Consider the following 23,882-nt stretch of genomic DNA (forward strand, 5'->3'; position numbering starts at 1 on the left):
ACACATAAACAAATTCTCCCAACCACAAAAATTCTCATCCTTTAAAGTAACTGAGTACTTACCTCCTCCCTCTAGACACACTGCACAATTTGCATTTGCATCCACTTTAAAAACCAAGTCATAAAAATATCAGCTTCTATTTTGAAACACACCAACAGTTTATTTTTTAAAAAAAGTATTAAGACAGCTTGTGAGAGAGATTGTCCATCACTTCTGAACTACACATTTCTTACATGCAGAATTTTATGACAATTCTTACTGGTCAGCAGTATACATGTTACTCAGTTGATACAGCAGGTTGAAGACAATGAATGACAACCTAATAGAATTTTTCTTTTAAATACCTCTGACTGTAAAACAGTTAAAAATACTAGGTAAATCACAAACTATATTTATACAAAATCATCTAAAAGACATTGGAGTAAAAAATACCCTACCAGGGTACCAGAGTCTCTTGCAAGCCTGTGGTTGCTGCAAACACTGGGAGCTGATACTAAATGAAGCAGAATGCTTCTACATTAAAAGCATCTCAATTTCGACAACTAGCCAAGTCTCACACTTGGCACACATGCACATTCTACAGAACCACAATCTATTTGTTTATTTAGATGCACAGAGATAGTTTAGTTTAATTACTCTGAAATTATTATTACTGCTGATGATAGTGTTCTCTTGAACAACATGGCAAAGCACTTCGGATTGCTGGCACGTGATGAAACATCAAAGTTCAGAACGTAGCTTCAGTTTTAATTCATTTGGCTCTTGTATTGTTATGACAATCAAAAATAAATCAAACATATGGGGTTGCACACTGAAGGCAGAATTTGTGGGTGAGGAGACAGGCTGGATCACTGCAAATTCTGCAGTTTCCAGAGAAGTTCACTTGTTTGTTCATCCATGTGAAAAGCTCACTTTGCAATGTTCTCTTTCACCCTTGGATAACTCACAGAAGTTCTTGCTTGCTTGCTGAAGTTCTCATTCACTTAATTTCATTTGCAAAGCAGATCTACAGCCCAAGAAATTTGAACACATGGATGTGCAGATTTCATGGCAATACCTAGCAATCTTAAACAAGGAAGAATACCTTATAATAATATCTGTTTTAAAAAGGTGCAATCAATAACTGTGCCCATTCCTACACTGCATATTCTTTCACTTCCTATTCTGCTGTCTAGGACACTCATGAATTTCTTTCTTCAGGGTTAGTTTTTAAGAAAATCAGTGAGTTAATCCAGCTAACTGCAAAGCCACCAAAGCGCAGAAGCATATACTAGGGAGAGGAAGGAACAAATGATGGAAAGGGGAAAGATGGGGCAGGAAGGGACTGTGGAAGGATGGCACTTTGCAGTGACAGTCCAACCAGGTTGGATTAAGTCAGTTTCAAGCAGTATCCAGTTACTTCTTTTCCGCTGTGGTGCCCAGGCTGGATTGTCATCAAGAAGCTCCTGCAGCACACAGGAAGGACAGACATGATGAAGTCACTGAACAGAGATATCAGCTGTTCAAGGTGTGATCTGCAGGCATATTCAATACTATAGGCATATATATATATTCTACAACTCTTGGCCGGACTCATCTTTTTTGAGCCTCAATGTCCACAATGGACAGACAACGCAGGAGGGTAATGAAAACAAGAGTCAAGGCATACCTAATGTTATCTTTCAACTACCAACTCTAGGCATAATGCTATATACTGGAAGGATCATGAGACAGAGAGAAGGAATAAGAACTGCAGGTATGTATGGAATGCTTGTTTAAAAAAACCCTTCAGTTTACTTACTTGAAGGTAACCTTTACTCTGCACTGCACATGCACACTCACAGAGTGAGCATACAGCTGCCCAGATGCATTTAGAAACCTTCCTGAAGCAGCAATTTGAGGACTGCTTAACAAAGCTCTTACAGAATCAGAGAATATCTCAAGTTGAAAGGGACCTATAAGGATCATTAAGTCCAACTCCCTGCTCCTTGCAGGATCACCTAACACTAAATCACCAGCGCACTTGTAACAAATGTGGGTAGAGCCCTTCCCAAATCTTCGTTCACGAAGCCCAGCCATGATGATAAATCACAGAACAGAGAGTCTCCTGCAAACGCTCCTTGAACTGACAGGTTTGGTGCTGTGGAGAGCCTGTTCTAGTGATAAACCATGCTTTCAATGAAGACTTTCTTCAAATATTTATCTGGTTCCAGATGCCTCTGCATCAGTGAAATGCTTGAAGGAGACAAAGATGGAAACCCAGATAGCTGCCTGATCAGTTCAGAGACAGGTGCATTTCTCAGCAAAGCCCTGGGTGCTCTGAGCTCGGGTGACAGAGGGCTGCTGCAGCTCAGTGGTCCTGGAACACAGCCTAGCATGGACAGCTGCCCCTTCCAGCATCTCTGCATAGCCTTCACACAGAGTCAGCTGGAAAGTCAGAGGAAACATCCACTGACACAGGATCATTTGAAATATCTGGCCCCATGAATATAAACAGAGGGCTTATTCATCCCAGGGGCATGAAGTATAATTCAATCCCTGATACACAAGGCTCAAGGTACCACAAAGAAAGACAGAAAGGCACTGATAAATCTGGCTGTGACAAATCTGGTTGATGGGAATTTTGAAGAGATATTTCGGATGTACAACATGTCTCCTCTAAAAAAAAAAAAAGCATTTAAAAGGAAGGGAAATCAGCCACCATGGCCTGTAATGCTCCCTCATTTCTAACAGAATCTTCCATAAGAAATAAAACCATCACAAAGACATGCAGTAACACGCTGGCTACCTAGTGAATCAAAAAAATTTTGGTCACAGAAAGTCTGGAGTACAAAAAAAATGTACTTAAAATAACCAGTCATGAGCCAGGTTAGTCACATCACTCTTCGCAGAACACTGCTGTGGTAAATCCCACCCACTGAAAGGCAACAGACTTTACTAGTGATCCAGAATGAGTGAAATCAGCAGGAGAGACTGACTGGTGGATGAACGAGCCATTTAAGCAGGGAAGCATCTCAGGTAAAGCCCTTCTATGACTGGCAAGAACGTCCATCACCTCTCAGACAACAAACAAGAAATTCTAACAAAGATGAAGAAATCCCGATCCAAACCTAGGCAAATGGAACATCAACCTCTCACTGCTACTGTTAGCAGAGTCTTTGAAATCAAAGGAAAAGGTCTTTTTGGCAATATAGCAGTAATGGAACAAACCTTGGGCATGATTTCCAAAAAAGCCCAATGCTCCATAATTGTGTGATCCAAACAGGTTTACATTGTATGCGTGGGTTTGGAAAAAAAAACAGTAACTTTTTGTTAGGAGAAAATCTTTTATTTAGAACTACTAAGAACACAGACAGAGTTCTGGCTCAGAAAGCCCCCGAGTCAAAGATCTTTGGGAGATCACTGGGAGAATACTGGGGGAAAATATCATGTGTTAGCCCTGTTATCATTTTTCCCAGGCATTTTGGTAGCTCTTGTCACTGCTAGAAACAGGATCCTAAGCTAGAGGAACTTTTGTTTTAACCACCTAACAGATCTGCTCTGGCATCCATAGTTAAATATTTAATTCCAGGTGTCCTCTGGGATGTTGGTCTCTCACTCCAATTTGCAACCCAGACATGAAGTAGCTCAATTAAACTACAAAGATAATTCAAGTGCCTGGGAGATGAACAAACAAATTTCACAGTGAATGCATTAGTTTTCTTGGGTAATTATTTTCATTTCTGTTTACTACTTCAGTGCATAGGGTGATGCTGCCCTTCAGTCACATACCACGTCATATACCATGACATCAAAACATGTTTTGACGCAGTTCTTTGCAGATGTTCTGTGTTACTCTGAATTCCGGGAGACTTAAAAAGAAAAAAAAAAGAAGGGAAAAAGTGTGTGGGGGGGAAACATTCACTGTTCCTTTGGAGATAATAGACCCTGAGGTCTTGAGTGTTTTGAAGATTTCAGCATCACTCTACAGTCTCTGGCAGACTGAATGCCCTGAATCTTCAGCCCTAACATAGTGGCTTCACAGAAGACACATAAATTTAAGCCACATCAACACTGAACATACATGGTCACGAATGATGCACTGGTCATGCCAAGGGCAGCGTAGGAAGGAGGCTTTGACACTTAACAACGAAAAAGCACTTTGGAGAGAAGGAAAGGAAAAAACATCAAGGAGCGCAATTTAAAAAAAAACAAATGTTCAGACATTCTGGCTTCAGTGCCCGAAATACAACTCTAAAGTTTGTTTTAATAACTCTGGAACTACCAATAAGGAAGACAAATGAGGAGAAAAATATAGAAATTATGATCTCTTGGGAACCACATATTTTATGTTCCTCTTGCGACACAGTGACAGGAAGCTGAACACACTGCAAGGAGAGGATCCATGGCGCTTGATGTATGGAAATGCATCAGATGCCAGTACCCGTGAGACCAATGTGTTTCACTTCACTTAAGTGAATTTTGCCAAAATGCTACCGTTCAAGTGTTCCAAAAGAGCACCTGAAGCCTTAAATGGAAAGTCCTCAAAGGGAACAAACATTCTTTAGAGCCAGTAGATAGAAGTGCAGCAGCAGAGCAATCCCTACAAGAGGTATAGGGTGAGAAAAAGTGTTTCAGGACAGCAAACTGAATCCTACATTATTTGAACGTGTTAGCTGGGATAGCCAGTGCACCTCCACGCAGATCAACTCAGCAGACGTAACACCATCACATCAACAAGACCAAAACAAAGCCAAGTTGACTCTTTGACAGTGAGTACTCCTGAATTTTCCATTCTGCCATGAAAATTTTAAAAATCATGCATCTCACCCACAGGGCTGCTGTGCCCATCTGAATGTAATTGAATGTAATAATCATACATGACACAATGGAGAAATAAGTTTTCCTAAAGGCCACAACACCAATGCAGAAAGCAGTGTACTACAACCACACAGACCAGTTCTTACAAACACAGAAGACAATTGGAGTTTAGTAAAATGTCAAGCAGTGTATGGCTCTGCTCCACTGAGCATTCCAGAAAAGTCCCGAAGTAATATGCAATCATGAAGAAAAGCAGAGCAGGAATTATTGTTATTGTGACAATGAAAAGTATAGAGGAATGAACATACACACACCTACAGCAAGTAAACGTGAACTATCATGCAAAGCAAGAATGACAAAATAACAGAGAAACAACTCAGCCACAAGACTTACCTCATAGGTCACATGGATAAAAGAAACCAAGCAAGCAGGGCAAGAGATAAAAGGAAGAGTACTTCAACCCCTTCCCTTTAAATCAATAAAAAAATTACATTCATGAAAGTAGAGCTTTCTGAAAAAAACCAAGACAAATTCATCAGAAAACCCAAGGGAGAAATACGAGATTGCCTGAAGCCATGCTAATATTTGAAAAACTGCTAACAAATATTTGTTTTATGCAAAAACAGTCAGGACAACCTGTATTTGTTCTTACCAGCTAAACAGTCTTAATTCTTGATCTTAATGAATGATACAGGAAAGAGGGCAGATGCTTTTAAGAAAAACAAATTACTGTTACTTTTGCTCAAAGAGTTATCAAACAAATCATATATATGAACTACAGTTCAGAAGGAAACTTGTACCTGACATATTTAGTTGAAATTTCTAAAAACCTGGTTGAGAAATTAAATTATACTTTCTCTTAACTGACAAATTCTTTAGAAATATGCACTACAAAAAATACAGGCTTTACACTCAAGTCAAATTTCTACTAAACCTAGCTAAAAGCTTTTATAAAATAACATTTCCCACTGAAAGTACAAAGAATTGTGGGCAATTAATGTTGGAAATAGTACCCACTGCACTAAGAGTGAAAGTAATTTTCAGCCTTTGGTTCAGATTAATAGGTTAGATATGCATTATGGAATTATTAAGAAAACAAAGAAAACCCCACTTTATGCTTTGTCTAATAAAGCAAACTAGCAACACACTTCCAAATTTGTCTCCCTCAGTTATTTTTTCAAAGGCATTACTTTATCCCAAGGTAATTTAACTTCTAATTGTTGAATGTGGGTTCCACAACTGCAGTTAGTGGACAGTCCTGTCCCAGGACATCCTCCTGGGACAGCACGTACTACCTGCACTGAAAGAATAGCCAACCACTTTCTGGTTCAAGCCACAAAGTTTTACTTTCATTTTCAAGTGTAAAAAGTAAAAAATGTCAAATTACAGGCATAAATCAAAACAAAAACATGCTTTTGCTTGGCGCCTCATTACTTTTATTCCTCCTTAGTCATGTAAAAATCGCAGGTGCAGGCATAACAAACTCAGCAAGCAGGTAGATACCAAGCAGACCCTTGTAAATCCAAAGTCAACGCTGAAAACCAGGTGAAGACTACAACGTTTTCACAGCCTGTACAGGGTTGCTATTCTGATCCATATGTGTTGTTATTCTTCCTGGGCTGGTAACTTCTGAAACCATTCAAAAAGATTTTTCTCAAAAACACATCAAGTCTTGCAGGCATGATGGCTTCTTGCCACATTTATATTAATTTTTAAAAGGCTGCTGAATTTGGCTGTGCTTTAAACACTATACATTCTTTATAAGAACACATGTAAGCTACTTAAAGTAACTATGCATGTCATTATTGTTTCCCATATGAAAACAAAAATATACAAGGAATCCTTTTTTGAAAAAGACAAGTTTACATTTGGGTTTTTTTCCTTCCCAGTGCTGTAACAAGTTCAGACAGCTGGCTAGGAAAAAAAAAATTGGCCACTTGCTATGTCTCTCTATTATAGTATTAACTCTTAAGTAATAAAACAGACCATCAAGAATTAAGAAAATAAGCAATGACTCGCAAAATTCAGACTTTTGTGTTTTTTAGAAGAATTTTGCATAGTAAAGGAAATCCTGTTAAGGGTTACCCTTGTTTTCTTCATCCATGTGCAAGTTTCATGGCATTCAAGCTGCTAAAATCCTTTCTTCCCATCATCTTAACTAGTCATCGAAACTGGAAGAGGGGGAGTGATTGTTTATATCCTCTTCTGTAAACCTTTCAGCCTTCCTGAAAATGTGGTGTTACATGTGAAACCCTGTCCTCATCTCCAGGGCTTCACTCTCCTCCCTTCATGTGTGTGTTCCACTTGCCTCAGCAAAATGAAGGTTTGTTGCCCCTTGAAGGTCACCTTCCCCTGAGAAGAAGGAGCAGTTTGGAAGGCAAGATCAATGGGTTTGGTTTATTATCAGTTCACTACTCAAATTCAATTGTAACACAACCACAAAGCTTAATCTCAGGCTAACAAGAAGCAAATATCTTGCATTAGACTATAAATGCTAGAGAATAATATGTTTCTGCATTTAAGGTAAAGAACTGCTTTGATGATAACTGCCAGGCAAAAACAAACAACAGATGGTAAGATGTATAGAAAGTAAAATTTTGGAAGTTACGAAAGGAATCTACATGAGTTTGTTTCAAATATTATTTGTGTCCCCTCCTATAGACAGGAAGGTCGTCTGAACGTAACTCAGAAAAATACTATTTTTTCTTCTGCATCATGCAATCCCCATATAACCAGCAGATGTTGACAGAAAAAAGGTTTAGGTTTTTGTTTTGGGTTTGGTTTTGTTTTTCCTCTCTCTCTTTCAGCTGGACAGATCACCTCTTAGCTCAAACAGGAAACTTCGTAGGGAAGCTGCAGCACTGCATACAGAAAAAAAGCTTGCAAATGGTCTACAAGCCCATGCACAGAGTACTCTCAAACCATTAGCTTGGCTGATTGGAGACATGCTGTTATGAAGACTGCACCTCAACCTCCCTTTTACATCTTGTGAAGAAAAAATTTTGGATTTGTGGCAAAAAGCCTGACATCTGCCTCTGTTAGAACTAAACCACAGCAAGCATCCAACCAACGCAGAGTAGCACGGACAAACTTTGTTCTTATCTCCCTTCAGGCCTCTGTCTGGTATGGTTAGCTTGATTTACAGCAGTGGAGTTACCAACCACCTTGCAGAAACGCATATCCTTAGTGAGTGCCTATCCCAACACAGGGACAGGTTGCCGAATGCAATTTTGACCCAAAATTGTCAAAATCAGAGCAAGTACAAGGATTTCTTCTACCCTGCAGAATGAATTGGCCAAAAGTGAGACCCCGTGCACTGTATAAAAACCAGAAAGTACGTGCTGAAAGGAGGTGCTCTCTTCTGGGCCGTGATTCATTCCAGTGACCAAGAGCCAGCCAAACCACAATGGTTACTTACAGAAAGGGGTCAGGGAGCTAAAAGACAGGAATTTTTAAAAACTAAAGCCAAAACCTAGGGGGTTTTGGATAATATGAAGATTGATATAAGCTAAAAGTAAGCAACAGCAAAATAAAGGCATAAAATTCTGTGACATGAAATGTCTAATGGGGGTGAATAGCCCACACTTCTGAAACATTTTTCCTTAAATCTCAAATGTAAGAAGGACTTCAAACTGATATAATTTGAAATTGCTCCCCTTTGCTTTAGCATGGTCTGCATGTCCATGGGATATCCAAAATGATGTGACAGCTCTCCCAGCAACTAAGGTACTTTAATCCTCCACATTAATCTTCAGGCTTCTTTAGTAACTCAAATGAGTTTGCAATTTGAGAAGTTCTTTCCTGTCAGAAAGAGCCCCGGAAACAATGCAGTTTAGAAATATTACTGGGCAAAACAGAGGGGAAACAAAATTTGAGAAGAATCTCAGATTAGTGAGACACCCTTAACTTGAACCTAAAGTGGTGAAAGCTAAAAGTGGTATTCCTTTGCTGTGCTGACACTTCACATTCCAGACTAGAAGCAATTAGAAGGTTATCTAGTTACTTTACTAAAATTTCAACCATTCCAACTAATGTCCTCCAAACCAAACACCAATTTTATTTTGGTGACACAAAACAGTATGGCCATTCTAAGAATAAAACTACGAAAAATAAATTTTGTCCTAGATGGAAAACTATCCCCAAAATATTATCACAGCTATTTTAATGGTTATTTTATAATCCTAATACATTGGAGTAAGGATTGAGAATTGGAAGTGAAATTTAGGCTGTGAAGTTGAAGTGTATTCCTAAATTATGGCACATCCAGCATTTTTCAGAAATTTTAGCAAATGCTTACAGAGTAAATGAAACAGTAGTTTGTCCTAAAGACTTCTAACTGGCCCAAGTTCTCGTACATTTTCAGTATGATGGCAAAAGGCATATCCAGGAAATAGTTCATCTTCTGCCAAAACTAAATCATCTCAAAGATGTTCATCAGAATTTTTTAAATGTACTTAAGAATAGACCAAGGTATTTTCCCATAGCCTTTTTCTCATAAAATGCTAACGAATTCTGACTCATTTTCTGAAAGAAAGAAGAATAATCAAAGAAAGGAATTCAGCCAGAGGCAGATGTTTAGCATGGAATATTTCAGCCTAGAAGTTAGTCTGACAAAATGGTGAGCAGCCAAACACAAGGTTTTGTAATGACACATGTGAAACTAGGACAAAAAGAATATTAGCATATTAGCAGTGTTGCAGGTCTGTTACTACAGAGAACATAAAAAATTTTCATTTTATTAAAATGACAAACCTATTCAATATCTATTTCTGTTCCATATTTCAGAAGCAGCAAGAGGATGTCTTCATACCCATAAAAGAATGATAAAAAATCTCCTATCCATTAGTAACTCCAGTGGAGGTGTAATCAATGCAGAAGGCTTCACTAGTTTTAAGGGAGCATGCCTGTATAATTTTCAACATTGCTTTTCTGAAAAGAGTTAGCTAAAGACATTTCTGATTCCTTGATGGCACTTTTTAGTGAGTGTTCAAATACTGGTGAAACTCCAGAAGACTGGAAGGATGATGATGTTGCGCTACTATTCAGGTAGGGCAAACGAAATGGCTTACAGTAACTGGAGACCAGCTAGCCTGTCATCAGATCTAGGCAAAGTGACTGGAAAAATAAGTAAGGAATTAAGGTCCTAAAATACAATGTGCTACTCCACATGGGTGGCATTTTGAACACATAGCACGCAAATGGCCACAGGATGGAAGCCCTCCAAAGCTCCAGTGAGAAACTGTGAGACTAGCCCACAGTTTGGGTGTGACTTTAAATTGTACAACTTTCTTGAGAAAATCTGACTATTTTCACTGCGAGTAATGCACCCTTTAAGTGGAATGCAAAAAAAAAAAAATAATTCTGAGAACTAATTTTGTGAATTATAGTTAGAGCTTTTCATTAGTGGAGAATTATAAATGAGTAATAGCATTTCCAGCAGGATTTGGAAGTAAATGCTCATGCTAATAAATGGTTTCATCAATGATATAAAAACAAGTTAAAAAACTGTAAGAAACTGTGTGGATACCAAAAATCCAAGTAAATTCATGACTAAAAGAGGACAGGCTTGAGATACACAATGATTTGAACTCTCTGGTTAGCTGAGCATACTCAAATGAAGCTGACCTGGATATAGCACAAATACTTCACTGTGTTCAGGCAGAAGAAATAGAAAGAGTAGCTGGGGAGTGGGAAACAGGATCTCAGAAAATAACGGCTATAGAAGTTATAAAATTGTACTGGACAGTCAATTCAACATGAAGTCCCAGCACCATGCTCTGACCAAAGCCAAACCAGACCCAAACACTTATCACAGGCCTTGAACCTTCAGGAGGCTGAGAAGTGAGCTGGATATTAATGAGACTAAAACTGGAAGAATACATACAGAGTAGCTCACCTTGTTCTTAAGACCATGCTGAAAAGTTTTAGAGGGTGCAGTAAAGAGTCATGCAAATCACTTGAACACTGATAAAAATGTTTTAGAGACCCTTGAAGAGCTCAGTCTATTTAGTTTATGAAAATTGTGAGGCAGCATGGTTTTGCTATGCAAGTGCCATAAAGGGAAAATATGTTCTTTACTCCTTACAGTCAAATACTTTGATGACTGAGACATTAGAAACCATCATATTTAGCAGAAATGCAATATTTGCTCAGAAGACAATCAAGAGAGCATTAAACTCAAGTCAGGCAAACCCCACAAAGATTATAAACTTCACTGTTACCCCTATGTAGGCCATATATACACATGTAAGTATATACTTTCACAGTAGTATTGTATAATGCTTCTTACCTGAGGGGATATTTGCATCTGAAATACACTGGTGCCTCCAAAAGCTAATGGCAGATCTTTCTCTGTTCTGCAGCCGACATAACCTCTCAGCTAGCCCACCCCTGCAGAGAATAAAGGAATGCTCAATTTTGCCAGGAATCCATATTCAGTTTTGCCAAATGACAAGCCATAGGACAGATATATATGTATATACATATATGTATGCTTTGACCCTTAGAGACAGAATCACGTAATAAAATTACATTTTGCAGATTAGTTCTCCTAATTTTGATTTTCCAATGGATACATTCCCAATAAAACATACCCTTAGAGTCAATACACACAATAAAACATTTTCATTATCTGAGTGTCCAAAATTTTCATGGTTTTAGTCCTGTCTCCAATGTAAGGATTGTAACAAAAGGCTCCCAACTTTTCTTTGCACTTATGCATGGATCCTAGCAGACACTGAAGACAACTGAGAATTCAAAACAAACCAGTGTAACCACTAGTTATAACAGGTCGGGTTTTCTTTTCCCTCACAGATTTGTTTGGCTGTTGGCAAGGAGAGATCACAAAAATATTCTTTTACCCATACTTGACCCTATGATTCATTTCACAAGCTGGGTCAAGTGTGCAGTTTCAGTGGTCTGAACACTCTCCAAGATGAAATTAATTTAGCATTCCCAAGGTGAGGAGCAGAGGAGTGGCATCTAGCACAAATACACTTAAGGTAACACTAAAGCAACTCCTACTCCTGGATCCAAAGCCAGAAGACATAATCTCTCATTTTAAGAACAAAAAGATATATGTGTTAGAAGCTGTCTTTGGGCTACTACAAAGAGCTTTGGACTACTGTGGGAGTGTCTGAACACTTTTCTTTGGCTTCAAAGAAGTTACTTGCATAAAAACCTACTTCATTCTTTCCTTGTAGTGTAAGTTTTTCCAGAAGTACTACTGAATTTATCAATAAAGGTTTCTACTAAGATGAAACGTGTCCTTGGGTTAAACTCGTTTAGGAATCAACAGAGATAACACACAACCACCTTATGACTATTTGTGCACATGAATAGAATTTTTTAGTTCAGAAAAAAGGACAAAGAGCTTGGTAAAGCTCACATTGCACATGTGAAACTGGGAAGACACACCTGTGGAAACCAAGAAGAAGCTAAAAAGGCTAAGCAGGACTTCAAGTAAGCTGTAAAAAAATCTCTCTTTGGTTACAAGTTACTAAGTAATTTCACCCACAGACAAATCAACACATTATATGAAAAGTAGTTAGCGGTCTCAGCTGAATTTTTAATGAACAACTATATCCTTTGCAAAACTGTAACTATCACAAGAATTATTAGATGGCATGGCTAAACATCTTCGTAGTAAAGATCATAGAACGAACACAAGAGCCACATTTGACCCAGAATAATCTACAGAAGTTTTGTAGTTTACATCACTGCATCTCCTCTATGGTTGCTGTAAGGCAAAGAGGAGAGAAGCTCCGACTCTTTCAGAGGAGGAAAAAAAAAATCCCCAAACCCCCAAAATAAAGAACTCACACTTAACAAGCTATAAACCCTGCTTTAATAAGGAGGAAAACAAACAAACATATTTAGGAAATCTGGGCTCAAATGAAGTTCCAGGTGAGCCTGACAACCTTGCTTAATCCTGGTTTCAAGATGGACTTTAAGGCACAGGGGCAACTAATACAGATATGTGCAATGAAAACTTTGGTACCAAGAGCAGCACAGCCAAGCACAGAACTTCATACAGGAGAACATACTCTGCTGATAACACTGTGCTCATCTACATTTCCCCCAAAACTTGAGCACTGAGGTGTTACCACACCACAGCATTTGTGGGCAAGACAGTTCTACAAACTCTAAGCTATCCACCAAGTTCCTCTTCTCACCATGGAACTATTCTCAGATAGAGTTGCAATTCAGCTTGGCTACGTGCTCTACACAAGCCATGCTGAAACTCAGCTAGGCTCAGAAATGCAGCAGTAAAATGCATTTTGAGATTGCTTGTTTAAAAGTCTTGCATGCATGAGTCTGCAACTGAACTCCATGGTTGGGACTGTAGCAATACACCATACAGCTAGCAGCTCAAAAACTTGTTTTGCTGAAAGAAGACTGTTCAACCGGACTGTCCTAAACCCCTACTCCATTCCCTCCACAGTCACAGAAATGTATTTTCTCAGTTCAAATAATGCCAGAAAGCCTTAAGGTACCTTCAGAAGAGCACAGCTATTATTGGTTTACAGCCTAATTTCCCTCTTTTCCCCAAACAGAGCTATGGTTGTATCCAGTCAATATATTCCTACTCTTCTGCAAGCTGACCACTTTTCTACCTGTGGCAGGAATGTCCTGTAGCATGAAGGAAAGCAAGTTTCAGGTTTTGTGGCTACTGCACACATCACTATTCCTGTTTCAGGCCTGATATGCCTACTAGGAGGGTCTCACTGACATTCAAAGCTCCGTAACTAATTTGCTAACCATGTCTGTATTAGGATAACAGTCATCACAATGGTCCATGAAAAGTAAAATTGTGACTTTCTTTAGCAGCCCTCTGTGCTAAGAAAATAGAGTGTTATTTATTAATCATTCCAAATGCAGTTAAAAATAGTTTAAACTGAAAATATCATAAAGCATTTTGCATATTCTTGGTTGCAGAACACAAAATATAACCATGAATGCATTTATGAGAGGTTCTCATCTGGTCATTCTAAGTGTTTTTATAATGTCTGTTTCATACCTTGTGAAATTGGAAAACAATTCAAGGACATGCCATGCACAAAAGGAATTTCTATGGCAAGAGCAAGAGTTAGAACTTTATGGTTTGTTCCTTTTAAAGAAGTAGAAACAAAGGAGTTTAAACACCGCCACAAACCCAGGAGGATTAATCCCCTTTTTAGCTCAAACACATAAAACAAACAAAGAAAAAGGTGGTTTTTGTTACATAATCTATCAGATTTGATGACAACAGCATTTGAAAACTACTAATTGCTTCTCATACAGTACAGGTGCCCATATTATTAAAAACACTTCTGCATATGCTGTGAGATACTGTGAACTGTACAGTCAGAGTCACTCCAGGATGTGTGGATAAGAGGTAAACCAACATTTGGTGTTTGTATTTTTATATATATACATATATTTGATAAATATGTTTTGATTACTAATGTATGATTTCTGTAATCAAGGAAACCAACAAACTATTGAAATAACAAAAACTGTAATTTCAGATGCATACTTTACTGACCAGCTCTTCAAACTTGCCCCCAAAATGCTTTAATGTGAGCAAATTGAACACATTTGGTGAACTGTTAATGCAAAGGCTGTTCAGTGAAGCCAAACTGCTCAGATACTATCTCCACTGCCCACAACCTTTTTATTTTTAATCACAAAACTTTCAGTACAACTATTTTGTCCCTTTAATTCCCTGAAGGCAGACAGATTTAACAAGCAGCAATTCAAGTGCTATTTCCATACTAAATCTGAGCTTGTTGAAAAACTGTATTTAAAACAACGCATTGCCATTACTGTCCATGTCCAACAATATTCACATGAAGGACAGTTCTGAGGACCATAAAAAAGCTCAGCATCCTGCACAAATGCTCTGTTTCTGGTAATTGCCCCTCCCCACAAACTTTAGGAGCGAGACTGAAGAGTTTTGTGCTACTATGTGACAACCATTACCAAAAGGTAACACTGAGCCTGATCTGTGACTCTCAGGCTGCTGGTCCCTATCTCCCAAGTCCAATGGGGCTAATGGAAAACAAACAAACAAAACCAACAACAAAGGACAAAAAGAAAGAACACTAGCGAGCATGCTGTATTTTAAAAAGTAATTTTCAGTCTTTCTGAAGTGTTGGAGATGTCTCTGTGTTTATTTTTTAAGGTTTTTATTCAGCAGGGCACTTACCAAAAATAACCTCACGTTCATCCAAGTTTACTCCTTTCCAGACTTCACTTGAATTTAAGAACAGTGAACACTTAAGCATGTCATTACTGAGTTGTCTTCTCCATACACTATATGCAGGACTCCATATAATTAAAAAAACCTAAAGGTTATGCAAATATATATCACCATCTCAGGACTAGGCAACTTCCCTCCTCTCTTTTCAAAAAAAATACAGATTTCCTCTCCTACTTCCATGTTAACCAGTGAAGTAACTGACTTCTGCCACACTCAGCTGTCCCTTTCCACTCCACCAAGCACTTGCTAAAGAGCAAGAAACGACCCCTAAGCATGCTGGCATTTAGTTTGTCAGCACTGCAAACCCGTCAGCCAGTTTACAACTTGCAAAATAATAAGCAACACTGAATGCTGACAGTCACTAAAGTGCTACTTTAATGTACATAACAGCACGGGTACATGTGAAAGATGTGATTAAAACACGTTGACCACACAAGCACAAGTCTCTACTGAGGCCCACCTCCTCTCCAGCACAGAAGAGAAGCTGTTGACTTCATGAGGCAACAAGGGATCAGAAAGAGTAATTTTAGCTTTACAGATCAGCCTCATTCAAGCTCTGACTTGACAATAGATTCATCGACTTTCACCTTGGATGAACCACCATTACCATGATCTCTGGCATTATTCTGTACCAGATGCTGGATTTTCTTGCACTGGTTGCTGACATTTCAATGCTCTCATCTATTGCACCCATCCAGAGAGGGTTTTTTTATACATCAATCAAAACAACAAGGCAGACATATTGAAAGTCTCTTCTAGAGCCTTAAGAATTCAAGGATTTAAGAGCTCAATAAGCCAAGTCTTTTTAAGTCTGTGTAGTCTCTCACCACTCTTCTTGAAATTGTTCCACAAAGGAGGTCACCTCCACAAAACATACATGGAACAAAGATACCATTGTTGTGATTCCCCATAGCACAGTGAGAGACAGAGGTATCTTTCAGCAACTGCATTAGACAGAACTGACCATCTAGAGAATTAACAGTGTCTTCAGTTGTAAATTCCATCCAGCATATACCTGAGACATCCTCAACACCACCTTTAACAATTCAACAATTGCCAGAAGTGCCTGGACATTATACCACAATTACTCTTGCAAATTAAAATTAGTTCTTTGTCACAGACACCAAAGCCTCATCATTCTTGTGTAGTGGGACTTGGTTTCCAGGTCCTAGTTGCCTCAGATAGTGCAGAGGAAGAGATGTAAGATGGATTATAGACATAACTGCTGAGAACAGGGTGGGTGAACACTTTCTACATTCCACATGGCCTCTGGCGAAAGATTTCAAGTAAAACTGTATAGGTAGTTGATTTTCCCATGCCTCTACTTAGCCAAGTTATCTCACAGAAAATATTTAAAATAACTTAGGAACATCTTTGTAAATAGGTAATCTTCTGGGGCTTTCTCCTTTCATAGTTTTCAAAGCATTGATCCCCCCTTCTTACCAGCCACTGAAAAAAAACCAACCACAGCTGAAAAGTTTCCCACTTCTCTCTGGCTCTTCAGACTCCTTAAAAGAAAAAAATTATTTCAGATTGTCCTATCTCTCTTACAGCAGCGGCTCTAAGCAGAAGTAAGATAATTTAATAAGAGTCTTCCCAGAAATAAGTTATCCCTACAAGATAAGGGAAGAGCCTTCCCTTCAGTTCTGAAGGTTTTTGCTTTCCTGAGCAGAGGTCCTGCATAGAAAAGCAAGCACCATGGTTATACAAACCAAAGCCACCAAAATTGCTTCTCTCTGATGGGGGAAAATGTACTCTGCTAAACCATTCCAATCAATAAGATACATGACACATCAACTGGAGAAGTCTGTCATCTTAAGGAAAGTGGGTTGGTTGTTTTTTCTACTAAACATGGTGCTTTTTCCCCCTATTAACACCAAACACCTGGCCAGAAACCATCCACACTTTTTAAAAAAGAAAACACATTTTAACTTTCACTACGTGCAAAATAATTTTACTGTGTACATTGCCAGTGATTACAAGTGGTGCATCTGTTGTGCATCCATGATATTCTTCATTTATATTCTCCTAACCCAACAAGAAATTTACTAGCAAGGAAAACTTAATCCGATAGTTAAAATTAGCATAAGAACATGACCATCTAAAGGGCTAGTCTGTTGCTATTAAACCCTCATGCTACTTGTGGATGCATGTAAGAACGCACAGTCCCAATTTTAGAGTAAAAGCCTGCTTCATTTGTGCCAGCTCCCTCTTCCCTTGGCAATTTCCTTTATTTTCAAGACTTTAGTTGGCCTCATGTGACAACTGGGTTTCATTTTACTGCACATAGTATCAGGACATTCTGTAATTTTCTTCTTTTTTGATAACACAAGTTAATTTTAGCAGATCAGATCAGTAAGTGGTCTGCATACAAGTAGATATAAGATAATTAAACAGAATTTCCCAAGATTTTATCTTACTCTTAAACTAAAAATAGCCACTCAAGTATTTAAAAAAAACTGAAATAAGCTAAAGCATCTATCCTTCACAACTAAAAGCTCTTGCAATATGATACGTTTAGAAGCAGAGTTAAGATTATATAACTTAAGATACCTATTTCCTACACCAAACCTCAGGCTTTGTTTTTCTGATGGAAACAAAATCTTACTGGAAAAAGCAAACAATTCATAAAACCTTTAAGAAAGGTTTGCTTGTAGACAAGAAAAGCTGAGTGCACGCATTTTAAGTTTTCTTCTTTATAAATACTGAATTAACCCAGTTATTTGCTTAACCTATGTAACAAATGTTGAGATTTGCAATACTCAATTTCTCCGTTCTTTCACAAGGGAACTTTGAAAGACTTGGAACTAAAGCAGTTTAGACATTTCACCCCGTAGCATTAACATGAATTCCAAATCTAAAAAGAGGAGCGCCCTGAAAATATATTTGCAATATATACTCTCTCCCTTCAGGTTTGCAAATCACTTGCATAATTTTCCCACAAAGTGCTGACTCGAGCCGAGAAACTGAAACTTTGTATGGTATAAAAGAGCAGAAACATCTAAACCCAACACCCCTTGACCTGATTATCAAGGCAATTCATCTCAGTATCAAGTACCACTACTAGCACTTAATTACCAACTCAGTAGCTTACAGGTGCAGTACAAGGAAAATTACACTGCTCCCACATCCATCATCAATTTTATTTAAATAAAGGAAGGCAGCTACACAAGATAGCATATAATACCAGTGTTTAAGGTGAGGATGTCCCAGAGCAGTGGCATTGATGGCTGCGAATGAGAGATGATATACTTTGCCTCTGGCATGACAAAGTGGCACCTCCTACAGCACCAGCCTGGCACCAATGCCCCTGAAGGGCAAACAACGCCATACAGACTACCTGTTCTCCCCTAGGAACCATGGGCAGAAAGAAGAATAATCTTTACCTACAACACTTTTGAAAAAAAAAAACACACTAACATTACAGGGGACATATAAGACATACAAGAATTTGGCAGTAAACATGGGGGGAGAGGAATTGCTTCTGTCACACCTTTCTTGCCATCAGACACCAATCATTTCCCAAAACCCCACTTAATTCCTAACAGAAGAGGACTGCAATATGCCCCTTTAAATTTGGCTCATCATAAGCAACATTGGATATTGTGCATGTTCATTTGGGGACGTAGATGGGCTTCCCATTTTATTTACACTCAAATATATTGAATTTACACTCAAATTTCTAACACTAAGTTCAACAAAATTTATTTTAATCATCCATAATTAGCTTACTTCTGAAGATTTCTGTTGATTTGGTTACATCTTAATTTTTGTAGTGTATGACAATTGCATTTGTAATAGACTCAAACAAACAATACTCTTTCCTCCCATCCAGACAATTACCCATTTCCATTTTAGCACCAGGAGGATTCCAGGAGGACAGGACAGTAGAAAGGAACTCATTTGAATGTTTCCACAGACTGTTATGGCTCTTTTCTTTGCGTTTTTTTATTTGGTTTTGCTTGTGGTTTGACGGTGATGTTAGGGGGTTTTCTTTGAGGTTGCATAGAAGAACGTAGCCCCTGAGGTAACAGAGGCATAGCTGCAATCAGGTAATGCAAATATAAGTGCAGATTGCAGCATGCCTAAAAATTTTGGACAAGACTGTTATACATGGTATAAGATTTTTACACAAAATATTATCTAAAATGTTTTGAAAATATTATCTTTACTTTTGAAGATAGCTTTACTCACGTCAAACAGCAAAGAGATGAAAATTAAAATATTTTCTATTTTCTTTAAAGGGGAAACAAAACAGTAGGAAGCCTACTCTACCTACATCAGGACTTGTCCATGAAATAACCATATTCAATACTGTCTGAATTTGGAGTGGAACCTATTGTACAGAGGAATTTGCATTGGAAGATGGCAGCTCTATCACCTTCACCAATCCGTGCTTCCCTAGGCGCCAGCCTGGAAAAAGAGATCTCAGCTAAGTAGAGACTCTCAGCTCTCTTCCACCTACTGCGCAGATCCAAATGGTCCGTCCAAGTGGGAGCCTGTGGGCCATCCAGCTTGCAGGATGATTTCCCTGCTCACTGCTTTTTCTGCTGTGGCCTCGATCTGCAGCAGAGATAGGAAGGAAGGAGAAATGAGGAGCCAACAACTGCTTTGTAACTTTCACCTTTTTAACTAGAAAGAGGGAATTGTCACCTCATCAATCAGAAGCTGACAAACCTTTCCCTGAACTGGCCTTCAATCCACGGCACTGAAAACCTGAGCCTTCCTATTGAGGATGCAAACTCTTATATCCACTGTTATCGCACCAATGAAAATGTTCTCTGTCAACAGTAAAAGGAAGGATGGGAGAGACACGTGGAATTAATGTCCTGAACAGGAAGAGTGAAAAGATGACAATTACCTAGATGAGCAAAATAACTAGATAAACAACACTCATAACTGAGGAATTTCCTGCCTGCTTCCCTGTTCCTAAAAGAAGCCGAAGTGGAACCACAGGATGGAAGGTAAAAAAGCCCGCAAGCTCTGCTCCTCTGGCCACTCTGGACAGATTACATTCTGTATCATTGTGGTTGGTTTGGTTTTGTTGGCTTCTTTGTTTTTAAAGCAATTTATTCTCTTATACACTTGTTTCAGAGTATCTTTGCTGTAAAACATCTTTTACACTAAGACTGTTTATAGGAGAGGTCATCAAATGAAGCTGAAACTCAAAAAACCACAAACCCACTAAGGGTAACAGCTCCTGAACTGCTGGAAAAGCACCAGGGGAAAATACCACTGTACACTTGTCCCGTTCTTACTACCTTCACACGCACTTGCTTTTGGCCACTAAAAGGCATTTTTTGGGGTTACAGCTTTGGTCTGACCTAGTACAGCTGTGTCTGTATGTTTCTAAAGTAACAAGAAAGCTTGATTGCACAAGCAAAGTACTTTTAAGTACAGAGATCCTCAGTAATTAGGACTTCCAAACCTGCTTCCTCAGTCAGCATTTTGAAATAGTCAAGAATATTTTAGAGAAAAATAAGGTATGTGTATTAACTAACGTGAAGATTTACTTTTTAAGTAATTGATTGATTACTGTACATAGAATCAGCTGTAAAAGAAAAAACAATCACATTGTTAAAAGTACAACAGGAATTTATAGCAGCAACATTTTAATTGTAGTCTCCACAGCTAGAGTATATTTTCACATATACCATTTAACACAACTTTCATTAATTCAATATAGGAAGTGACCATTTCTGCACTGTAATTAGCTAGAATATCAGGCTTCCATTTCTTAATCCCATGCTGTTTTCTTTCAGCATTTAGATATCTTTTTAATGTATTTAATTTAGTCACAGAGATTTAAATTTCAGATTAAGAATACATCCTCCCTTTGCCTAAATACCATTCTGTCCTACACTATTGAGAATTATTGCTCATCCACCCCTTTCCCAGAGTATATCGGATAATTTTGCACTGACAAATCTGGAGAGGACAAAAAAAACCCCAAAAAAACCAGAGGTACAGCATTTTTGCAGACTATCTGAAAAGGCACAAAGCACTGTAAGGATTAGAAGTTAAAACAGAAGTATGTCCACTCACACATCTCTAAGGCAGTGTAAAGCATTATTAAAAGTGCAAAAACCATATCAATCTGTACACAGGAATTTGAGATTGAGAGCTTTCACCACAGATTTTAAAACTGAACTTAGCTCTTTCTTGCCTTTTTTGTTTGTTTACAAATGACATTCTTTATAACTTTTTTTGAATCTGCACCTCTAAAATGTTTATCCTTGAAACACATTCCTACACTTCTGTAAGTATTATTTTACCTACAATTTAAAAAAAAAAAAAAAAAAAAAAAAAAAAGGAATTCCTTAAGGTGGACGGTGCATTTACCTCAGTAGCTTCCTCTTTTTGGCAGACTCGGAGGGGCCTCGGGAGGCCTTGCCCGCCTGCTTCCCGGGGGTGCGGAGAAGGGCCTGCGCAGACCTCAGCCACTCGCTGGCTGGTCGTGCTGTAACATCCCCAGTGTCCGCTCCCAACCTCGGCTGTAACTCCTTAGTGGATCCCAGAGTAGTGGTCGCCAGGCTTGTTTCTCCTTTTCCCACGCTGTCATTATCGGATGAATACTCAGATATTTCTGTCGAAGTCGCCTAAACAGATAAAAATATAAACCTATTTAAATAGAATGCTGAGATACTACAGCTTTATGTAGGTAGTTTTATGTTCCCTAGTAATCCACAAATGGAACGCCAATTTATTAATGTAACTTGGACAACTCCTCTGTAAATGTGCAGTGTTCTTTTGTCAGTCAGCATGAGCTCCTAAATATAAGACTGTCTCTTCAGGGTCAACTAGGATGAGTAACGTTTAGGTTTTTTAAATAACTTGATCTGGAGAATTAAGCCAGTGCTTACCTCTATCAGGAAAAGTTTCCAGAAGGGTGTCAGGATAAAGCAAGTTTTGAGGAAAGCAGAGAGAGGCTAATAAGTGACAGGGATTGTGACTGGCAGGAAAGCTGAGAGAAAGGGAGCTTTCACATTGGGATTCAAGTAAGCAGGAAGGTCAGCTTCCATAGTCTGAATGGAGGGAAGAAACACATGCCTGTATTGAGAGCTTGTAGCTGGCAACAAGGATGTAACCTTTTATTAAAACATGATTTTGACCACTAAAGCAGGTCTTCATCCACGTCCAGCAGGCCTATAGCTTTCCAGGAAGGTTTCAGAAGTTGAGCATAAGCTGTCAGACTGCATCAAGGTAGCTCCAAGGAGGATCAATCACTGGTCAGGAGTAAGGGCTGTAAGCCAGCAGGGCTGGAGTTCAGACCCATAGAACCTTGCTGGAGCTCTTCTCCCAGAAACTCACAGGACACTCTGAACTCATCCCACTGAGGGAGGGATGAGAGGAGAGGATGGGAAGGCCGAAAAAACAACTGCAAAGAGACATGGAAGGCTGAGGAGAGGGTTGGGTGGGAAAATTCACCTGTTTTGGCTGAGCTTGTTTTACCCTCCTCTAGGACTCCTGCAGAAGCAGGGCAAGGCTGCTGGGTTGCCACCCTAAGGTGAGCTCTGTGCAGCTGTTATGTACATTATGCTCTCTTGACCCAGTATTTATTTGAGTATTAAGTAAAAATACTTGAAAAGTGCCATTCTACCTAATACAGACAAAATTATCTAAACCACTGAAATAGGCAGAAGACAAAGAAACATGAGCTGGGCTCGGTCTTCAGGAGCTAGTTGAAAAAAACCCAAACTAACACTGTTTGCAAGTTCTGGTGGGGTGACCAGTCCTGTCACTGCAACCACCAGCACTAGCCTAGCTCAAGGAGGCTTGCCCAAAACTGCTCTGTTTTGGGCAAGTTAAGCAACTCAGACAGTTGGAAGAACCAAAACCCAATATAAAATATTAAGTTCACCTTATCTGTGGGGAAACTGGAAGACCCCAAAGACTGACTTTGCTCCAGATCATGCTGCCTCAGTCACAGAACAGGTCCTGGAAAAATTTAAGTCTGTTCCTCTTGGTCAAATGCATTAAGCAGTGCTCCACACAGGTTGTCTGACAACTGGTTCAGGTAAAGACTTTATAGGTAAAAGAGGGAAGGGAGGGAAATCACTGCATTCACTAATGCTGTTCTATGTTATTCATTAGTGTAACCATCTGAAAACAGCGTTTTTCGACCGTGCACAAAATAAGTTCGGTTCTTGCCAGTCCTCTAATACATTCTTCACATCAATGCCAAGACACTGTGCTAATGTTCCGAGAGCTTACCTAAGTATTCTGGAAATTGGAAGGACCTTTTAAAGTTATCCAGAGAAGTAGAATAGCTAAAAGAATGTAATTAATATCAATCTGTTTTAAACACAACACAGTCAACATTTGTCCCTTGGCAACAATATTTCTCTGAAAACAAAGTCCTTCCACATTGGAAATGAGCCAGAAATAAAAGGTTTCAAACACTATGAAAGCAGTAAGCAAGCACTTCATTCTTAAAACACCATTCCAATGCACTCTCTTGCTTTAGGAATGCTTTAATTTTGCTCAAACAGCTACAATATCCACTGCACCTAAAAAAAGGATGCAAACCTGAAGTTCTCTGAGCAAGTAAAGTGCAAATGAGGAAAGCCCTTGGGATATGATTCCGGTTAAGCACATGTTTTAATCCCACTGACCGCTGTAAGAGTTAAGAAGCTTTCCTAACTAAAGATTGTCTAATAAATCATTTAATTCTTCTGTTAATATTTATTACTGTATACTTGTTTAGACTGGACTTCCCCAAGGAAACCGTACTTTGGGGTTTTTGTTTTGTTTGCTTGTTAGAGGTTTTTTATTGCTGCTGGTTTTTTAATTGGTGAGTTGGAACTTTTTCTTAAAAGAGGAAACTATAAAAATGGAGAAGAAAAACAAAGAACAAAAA

The 23,882-nt window shown here is 38.8% G+C and overlaps 1 protein-coding gene across 1 annotated transcript in view; it reads right to left on the bottom strand.

The window, feature by feature from the left end:
- Positions 1–23,882, bottom strand: part of SPIDR (scaffold protein involved in DNA repair) — a 194,452-nt gene that overhangs the window by 124,034 nt on the left and 46,536 nt on the right. The window contains exons 6-7 of the mRNA XM_018075037.3: positions 21,365–21,621; positions 11,069–11,169 (exon numbers count right to left, since the gene is read on the bottom strand). Coding sequence (XP_017930526.1) covers positions 11,069–11,169; positions 21,365–21,621 — 358 coding nt within the window. The remainder of the gene's footprint in view (positions 1–11,068; positions 11,170–21,364; positions 21,622–23,882) is intronic.

Source organism: Manacus vitellinus, unplaced genomic scaffold, assembly GCF_001715985.3.
Source record: "Manacus vitellinus isolate BGI_N305 unplaced genomic scaffold, ASM171598v3 scaffold_1_pilon, whole genome shotgun sequence".
Classification (NCBI taxonomy): Eukaryota; Metazoa; Chordata; class Aves; order Passeriformes; family Pipridae; genus Manacus; species Manacus vitellinus.